The 8312-nt window shown below is 41.5% G+C and overlaps 2 protein-coding genes across 2 annotated transcripts; one reads left to right on the top strand and one right to left on the bottom strand.

The window, feature by feature from the left end:
- The first annotated feature begins 499 nt into the window (after positions 1-499).
- fuom (fucose mutarotase) lies at positions 500-5237 on the top strand. The gene is made up of 6 exons (XM_038960267.1): positions 500-685; positions 3589-3657; positions 4005-4075; positions 4168-4266; positions 4428-4501; positions 4968-5237. Exons 1-6 carry the CDS (start codon positions 601-603, stop codon positions 5032-5034), a joined length of 465 nt encoding a protein of 154 aa, XP_038816195.1. The 5' UTR covers positions 500-600; the 3' UTR covers positions 5035-5237.
- A 60-nt stretch (positions 5238-5297) lies between these two features.
- si:ch211-217g15.3 (uncharacterized protein LOC368914 homolog) lies at positions 5298-6889 on the bottom strand. The gene is made up of 4 exons (XM_038960265.1): positions 6832-6889; positions 6620-6686; positions 6465-6502; positions 5298-6215 (listed from the first exon to the last, which is right to left on the bottom strand). Exons 1-4 carry the CDS (start codon positions 6837-6839, stop codon positions 5540-5542), a joined length of 789 nt encoding a protein of 262 aa, XP_038816193.1. The 5' UTR covers positions 6840-6889; the 3' UTR covers positions 5298-5539.
- Between the last annotated feature and the right edge of the window lie 1423 nt (positions 6890-8312).

Raw genomic sequence — 8312 nt, 5'->3', positions numbered from 1 at the left:
GGTTATTAACCCGACTTTCAATATGCTGGTCTGTATGTCAGTTTGTATTTTCAATGCTGATGCAATTCGCACAGGACTTGCACAATACAGTATGTCAACAATGACCGAGTTTAACCGAAGAACAGACCAAAGTTGTCCCATGCAATCAGCTGGCAAACTTCCTACAGCCAAAAGGACCAACAGCACAGACAACCGGTAAATATCATTGTATTCAACATTCTGGCCTGTAGAGACAATTGCATCTTTTTTACAGCGACTTCTTCCAGAATGATATCTGTGGAGTAACCATGGTAACAGTCTGATATTTAGACAAAGACACGCTGTCCTATAGTTGCCTAGGTTATGTTTCAGTAGCATTACTGCCTGTATGTGTAAGAAGTAGGGGATGCGCGCTCGTGGTTATGTGGGTTGTTGTGGCTGAAATGCCAGGGCTGAATTTTTGCCCCAGTCCGCCCCTGAAGAGGGGCGTGCCCTCACTGACTGTAGTTCGGCAACCTGTGTTAGACCAATATAATAGCCTACAAGCACTCTGATCTCATGACTTACTTCCTGGTCGTCTTTTTCCTTCTGTGAAGTGCCTGTGTTATCGAACCTGCTACTATGGTTATTCTAAAAGGAATACCGTCCATTCTGTCGCCAGAGTTGCTGTATGCCCTGGCCAAGATGGGCCACGGAGACGAACTGGGTAAATAAATCAGCTAGCTACGCTCGTAAGAGCGAACATAAACTTGCTGGTTCAATGAAGGTCTGTGAACGTCACCTGTTCGATGGATCTTGTTGTCAGTAGTGATGTTAATGTTTGATACCGGAGCTCCGAGGCATGCGTCGAGATCGCTAAGCACTGTAATTCAAACAAAGCAGTGTACCGATCAGGGTTGCCAGGTACAGCTACAAGTTCTAAGACAATGACCACAGCAAGAGAGGAGCGGACACGTGTATACAATAAACCCTTTTTCCATAACGTTATCGAGACAATTAAGAAGGAATCTCGACGTAACTTGTAACGACGTTTGAAGCAAAATTATTTTTCATCAAAATATGAATTATTGTGAACCATGACATGTCGTGCTAAAGACATTTGAATATGTTGCAAGAGAAAAGATAATTGGCCCTTGTTAAACTCGCCAGATCATTTTCCGTCAATGGATGTCGATTTAACTCGTTGGTCATATGCCTTACCCCTTTTGTGCCTTATTGCCTAATCATTGCAGTCAAACGAGTTAAATCGACAGCCATTAGGGCTGTTCTTAAGCGTGACGCAATGCAGAGTGCCTCTATACAGCCGTTAGCCCGGGTGTAATGGCCAGATACCACAAACCCCAGGGTGCCGTATTGCTCAAACTGGTTACCAACGTTATTAGAACAGTAACTTTTGTTTTGTTATACCCATGGTATACGGTCTGATATACCACAGCTTTTAGCCAAGCAGCATTCAGGGCTCGAACCCGGTTTTATAATTGTAAATGCATCTCTTTTGCGCACTATAGATAAATCCGACAGGAGTTTGAGTGATGAAAGTTGAACAGAGGATCTCCAAATCTCTGAGCAAGAAACACTTAGATAAAAAAAAAATTTTTTTACGAATGTTAGGCTATTTTCTGGCAATTCTGCCATTATTATGTGCCAGATGTTACGACTGCAAACATTTATAAATGGCCCATTTGCGAGATTGACCTGTCATTTCAATAGGCATAGGCTACAGACTAAAATCTGGGTTTATTATTGTAATTCAACTTTGCCATAGTTTGCTTAGATATATGCAGGTAGCCTAGCCTTTAGCTCCTGATAGGCCTACATCTTATTTTGGATAGTCTACAGTAGCCTAGGCAAAATGTAGGAAAGCTGTCAACTGAACGAGTTAGCTGCTTGCTTAGTTCAAAATAACACACAAATTTATTCAACATGAATAGCTTGGCGATTTAAAGGTAAGAAGTGCTTGTGTTTCCCAATAGCCAGTGTTAATTATATATATATATATATATATATATATATATATATGTTTTACCTGTAGCCTAATCTGACTGACTGTTACCTTCAATCTATTGCATTCTAACAACTGATCGACGGCAATTGCGATAGAGCTTTGATAACTTCCAATTTAATTAACTAAACATGGCCATTAATAGCTGCATGATAACAAGGCTACAACAAAAATACACTGAAGTTATAGGCTATTTATTGAATCTGTTTGCCAGCTCCTGGTAGGTTACGTGTGCTACGCTGTCATCAAGGCAAAGGGTGGCTACTTTGAAGAATCTCAAATTTAAAATATATTTTGATTTGTTTAACACTTTTTTGGGGGGTTACTACATGATTCCATATGTGTTATTTCATAGTTGTAATGTCTTCACTATTATTCTACAATGTAGAAAATAGTATAAATAAAGAAAAACCCTTGAATGAGTAGGTGTGTCCAAACCTTTGACTGGTACTGTGTGTATATATATATATATATATATATATATATATATATATATATATATATATATATATATATATATATATCAAATACTTGTTCTCCCCACTGTATATATATATACAGTGGGGAGAACAAGTATTTGATACACTGCCGATTTTGCAGGTTTTGCTACTTACAAAGCATGTAGAGGTCTGTAATTTTTATCATAGGTACACTTCAACTGTGAGAGACGGAATCTAAAACAAAAATCCAGAAAATCACATTGTATGATTTTTAAGTAATTAATTTGCATTGTTGCATTATTGCATTGTGGGAAGGCAACTATAATAATTTGGCTGCACTCAATTCTTTTTACCAGCAGGTGCCACTTTAATGTAATATTTTATGTCGATCTCGTCTATTACTGTTCTGTACTTTGTCATATTTGTACGTTTTTTTTGTGGACCCCAGGAATGTGCAATAGCTAATGGGAATCTTCATAAACTTAACACTGTGTTGATTAAAGCATTGGGTAATTAACCTATTTTCGACACAATTGGCAATAATGCCTAAATGCTTCAGGAAGCTTCATTTTCCCCATCACAAGTGTCAGTGCAGGTCTAGGAATCCACATTTACCACATGTAACCTATTGTAATGGCGAATGTGCATAAAGATGGCAGAATTCAAATATGACATCATTGTTTTAGCACTATCCACACCGAGTTAAACTACAGCGCGTGATATGGTTCAATGTAACAATACATCAGCGTATTGTTTTTTTCAAGTTGCCGGAGTCTTGAAGCTAAAATTGGGATCATGTATACTCTGCTAATGACCATACAAAAAAGAGTAATGGAGAGCAATGTACAATATGGCGAACTTATAAAAACTAGGAATTTGTGGTAAGTGCATGGGGGCCGCCATCTTTATGCACCTCCAATATTGGCTTTTGTTTCTAAACTCCTCTGTAGGTTTATACCACTTAAGCGAGGTGAAATGCAATAGTCAATAGAATACATTACAGTTTTCGTTTATCCCTCCATCCAATCAATCTGGCAACTTCTGTTTAAAAAAAAAAAAAATGTGTCAACTCATCTCTCAAATCAATCTCCTGGTTACAGATTGAAGTCTCAAACAAGGACAATAAAGAGATACATTGATATATTTCAATTCATTGTCTCGTTACAGTTCTGGCTGATACAAACTTCCCTACCTCCTCCACCTGCACCTGCGGTCCCATTGAGATCCGAGCTGATGGTAGGTGTATAGTTAACCTTTACTTAACCAGGGGAACAGAAAAAACACTCATGTTGTGTAGTACCGGTATGTAGTATACTTATATTTTTTTCCCTGGCAAAAATTAAAACACGATGTATGTAAAATATTGTTTGCTATAGCATGGAAAAGAAGGGTCTCTGGATGACAACAAATAGTTATGTTTGTTTCCAACATTAGGGCTGTTTTCCTAAAGAAGTTAAATCTGCTTTGTGTTTTGTTTCATTGCCATTGTTGCCACGATACTAACGAGTGTCACGATACTGGCCCTAATTAAAGAGTGTGTTGTATTGTATTGTATATGGTCAGTCTCTGTGATTTTCTTGCAGGTCTAAGGGCTGCTGAGCTTTTGGAGGCCATTTTGAAGCTATTGCCCCTGGATACCTACGTCCCCAGCCCGGTAGGTCCCCAGCAACTGGAAATGTCAATATGTCACATCTGGAGAGCTAGCTGGACAGTGACCAATTGTTTCGTGTGCATGTGCGTGTGTAGGCTGCCGTGATGGAGTTGGTGGACAGTGACAAAGAAAGGGGAGTAGCCACTCCTGTATGGGACATCTTCAGACAGAAGCTGGCACATGCTGGCGTACAGGTGAGCGGATAGGGGTGAACGCGTGCACACACACACACACACACACACACACACACACACACACACACACACACACACACACACACACACACACACACACACACACACACACACACACATACTTATATGTTGAGTGAAGTTATTGTGTGTTCTGTGTCCAGGCTCCTCTAGAGAAGGTGGAGAGATTTGCATTCTATGAACGAGCCAAGAAAGCCTTTGCTGTTGTAGCAACTGGGTGAGATGCAGGTTTTTCCTGTGTGTGTGTGTGCGTGTGCGTGTGCGTGTGTGTGTGTGTGTGTGTGTGTGTGTGTGTGTGTGTGTGTGTGTGTGTGTGTGTGTGTGTGTGTGTGTGTGTGTGTGTGGGCACGTCATGCATCAGTGTAGATAAATGGGGCGACAGGTAACCTAGTGGTTAACAGCGTTGGGCCAGTGACCGAAAGGTCGCTGGTTCGAATCCCCGAGCTGGCATGGTGGAGAAATCGGCCGTTCTGCCCTTGAGCAAGGCAGTTAACCCCCAACAATAACTGCTCCCAGGCGGCCGATGAGGACGATTAAGGCAGCCCCCTGCACCTCTCTGATTCGGAGGGGTTGGGTTAAATGGTGGAAGACACATTTCGGTTGAATTCATTCAGATGTGCAACTGACTAGGTATCTCTCCAGCTTTGTGTGTGTGTTTACTCTCTCTCTCTCTCTATAAACAGGGAGACAGCGCTCTATGGGTGCCTGATACTGAAGAAGGGAGTCATCCCGGGTGAACTACTAGATTGACACACACGTTGAATGTTATCGACGGGGCACAACCAAATTTTGCATTACCTAACAAATGACCTAAGAATTTGAGTTTGCATGTTTCTGAGAAACATCTAGATTTTCTTTAAAAATATCTATTATTTTAATGTTGATGTCAAGATCCATCTGAAATCTAATATGCAATGTATCGATTGTAAATAAACAATGTAGTGATTTTTCTATTCGTATTCCATGTGAATGATTGTTAAGTAGATGTAAGACAGACACATTACAGTAGAGGTTACAGGTGTCTTTAATGTTTTAGAAGATCAACTTATACAGTACTGGTTATTAAACATATAATAAACGGTTAGATCCATACAGTGTTAGTTTATAGACTTCTATAGAGTCACTCCGATGTGTCTTTAACCCATTGCTGTATGTACAGCTTTTAACTGTATTTGATTGGATGCAGTAGAGCTGTAGCTGACTGTAGAGTTGGCAGTCAGTTAGGGGGTAGATATCATGGGTCTTAGGTGTTTCATTAATGATGATGGAGGTCATCCAGGTCCTCCTCTGGTTCTCTGTACATCCTCTGAGAGGGCCAATCGGCAGACTGCTGCCTGTCCTGGCCACTCCCATTCACCTGAACAGGTACAGGCAGGTCACCATGGTAGAGGTCATCCCTGTCTTCCTCTGGCTCACTATGACCCTTGACCTCTGCCACTACAGCAGAGAGCTCTCCCTGGTGAGGCACGTCCACTTGGTACCGCCCGTCTCCCCTCTTCATCTCTGGATGGTAGAGTTCGTCCCAGTCCTGTTCAGGGTGCCGTGGATCCTCCTGGCCTGAGAAGAGATGAGAGATGTTATCTAGATCTATCCCAGCCTCCTGGTAGTACTTTGTGTTATCCTCCTCTAGGGGCTCTGTCTGGATGGCCATCCCAACGAAGGTGTCCTCTGGCTGAGATCGGGCTCTGGCCAGGTCAGCCTCGTGGGTCTGCTCCATGGATGGGTGGTATAGATTGTCCATGTCCTCCTCGGTTGTGGAGTATCTGCCTTGGACGACCTCTTTTTCTACCTTCTGTCTCTTCCCACCTCCCCCTCTCATGTTCTTCCAGGTGGCCATGACAGGGTGGATGTCATTGTTAGGGATGTCCATGTCTTCAGGAGCCTCCACCTGCTTCAGCCCCAGATCAAACATCACCCTCTCCTTTTCAGACCTAAAGAGGGAGTGAACAGTGAAGCATTATTACTGGGTGGAGGGAGGGAAACGCAGGCCGGGATTCAATCTGTATAATGCTGTGGACAATGTTACCGCGTTTGTGGAAATCACATTCAAGGTAAACGGAGCGTTGTCGACAAAGTGCGATTGGATTGCATCCCGGCTTTAGGCTGATACACATTTTCTGCACAGGTCTGCATATTTTATTATATATGAACCGAACGATAACAGAACAGAGAGGACTCACATCAGAGTCTCCTGGACTGCAGACTCAGCCACTTTATCCTGCAAGAGAGAGAACAGAAGACTGGTGCATAGGAGAATAATAGTACCTAGTACACTGAAGGGAGGCGAGTACATACATTGAAGTAATGTTATATTTATGCAGTCTACGGTACGTACCCAGGACTTGTATGGCTTGGCTGAGTTGCCATAAACCAGTAGAGAGATGCAGATCAACACAGAAATTCTGAGAGGAAGAGAGACATGATGATCAACTGACTATTGATGATGATTATTAACCTGATTAACCGACAACTGATTCACTGTGTTCTGATGTAACATGTACTATATGCCAGTGGTTTTCCCCTGAAAGTACAGGAAGAGGTTCTTACCTGAACATGATGTCTCAGTGAAGTGTTCTCCCTGTGTGTTTCACAGCTGAGATTATAGTCTGGGTGATACACACACCTGTCCTGACACACAATTCGATCAAAGGTTGTATAATAAACTCTGATTTTGACCTTTGAACTCACCCAGTTATTCAGTATTATTAGTCATGTTGGCTGTCATGTTTGGGTTGTACGGCCATGTAATTTGTATAGGCTGTTTAGTTTTGTGTATACACTATGAGAAGTCGTTATGTGGAAAATGAAGTCATAAGTGACATTTTAACCTCGCCATCACCACTGCTACACACTAAAGAGGCTCTAACTGTTCTTAATCTGTGATGGATTTAAATGATAACACACAGGGACAAAATAGTTACACATTTGTGTGGGGAATGGATTGTATTTTAGGAAATATGAAGTAATTTATACAAGTCTGACATACTGCTGCTGAAGTTGAAGTTAGATATCATTGTTTCTGTCTGACACACTGGGGCCAGCAAGCCTAGCCCACATTCTGTATGTCAGCATAACAACATAGTGAGATGAATCATTAAACTTCTACTATGTTATCTGATGTTACCATGGTCTAATCTTCTAACAGCCTTATGACCACTGTGTCACTGGAGCTAATTTCACACACACACACACACACACACACACACACACACACACACACACACACACACACACACACACACACACACACACACACACACACACACACACACACACACACACACACACACACACACACACACACACACACACACACACACACACACACACACGAACATACACGAACATACACATACATAGTTCAACCCCACTAAGCACACACACCAGCCTGGTCTCATAGACTTGATGTAAAATAGTAAATGTAAGTCCGGGACACTCAAATTTGTATGATACAGTTGAAGTCGGAAGTTTACATACACCTTAGCCAAAAACATTCAAACTCAGTTTTTCACAATTCCTGACATTTAATCCATTTAATCTAACGCACAGCAAGTGGTACCGGAGTGCCAAGTCTAGGTCCAAGAGGCCTCTAAACAGCTTCTACCCTCAAGCTGTAAGACTCCTGAACATCTAATCAAATGGCTACCCGGTCTATTTGCATTTCCCCCCCCCCCCCCCCCCCCTCTTTTACACCACTGCTACTCTCTGTTGTTGTCATCTATGCATAGCCACTTTAATAACTCCATGTAAACTACCGGTCAAAAGTTTTAGAAGTCCTACTCATTCAAGGGTTTTTCTTTATTTTTACTATTTTCCACATTGTAGCATAATAATGAAGACATCAAAACTATGAAATAACACATATGGAATCATGCAGTAACCAAAAAAGTGTGAAACAAATCAAAGTATATTTTATATTTTATATTCTTCAAATAGCCACCCTTTGCCTTGATGGAAGCTTTATACGCTCTAGACATTCTCTCAACCAGCTTCATGAGGTAGTCACTTGGAATGCATTTCAAATAACA

Source organism: Salvelinus namaycush, chromosome 22 (assembly GCF_016432855.1).
Source record: "Salvelinus namaycush isolate Seneca chromosome 22, SaNama_1.0, whole genome shotgun sequence".
Lineage (NCBI taxonomy): Eukaryota > Metazoa > Chordata > Actinopteri > Salmoniformes > Salmonidae > Salvelinus > Salvelinus namaycush.
Note: the sequence above shows the minus strand (reverse complement) of the source record. Positions and strands in the feature narration are given on the sequence as shown.

Coding starts and splice junctions, on each gene's coding strand:
- fuom (XM_038960267.1), top strand. CDS start 601: ATGGTTATTCTAAAAGGAATACCGTCCATTCTGTCGCCAGAGTTGCTG. Junction 3,658..4,004: donor CATTGAGATCCGAGCTGATG/GTAGGTGTATAG, acceptor ATTTTCTTGCAG/GTCTAAGGGCTGCTGAGCTT. Junction 4,076..4,167: donor ATACCTACGTCCCCAGCCCG/GTAGGTCCCCAG, acceptor GTGCGTGTGTAG/GCTGCCGTGATGGAGTTGGT.
- si:ch211-217g15.3 (XM_038960265.1), bottom strand. Junction 6,503..6,619: donor CCAAGCCATACAAGTCCTGG/GTACGTACCGTA, acceptor TCTCTCTTGCAG/GATAAAGTGGCTGAGTCTGC. Junction 6,216..6,464: donor GCAGTCCAGGAGACTCTGAT/GTGAGTCCTCTC, acceptor CTCCCTCTTTAG/GTCTGAAAAGGAGAGGGTGA.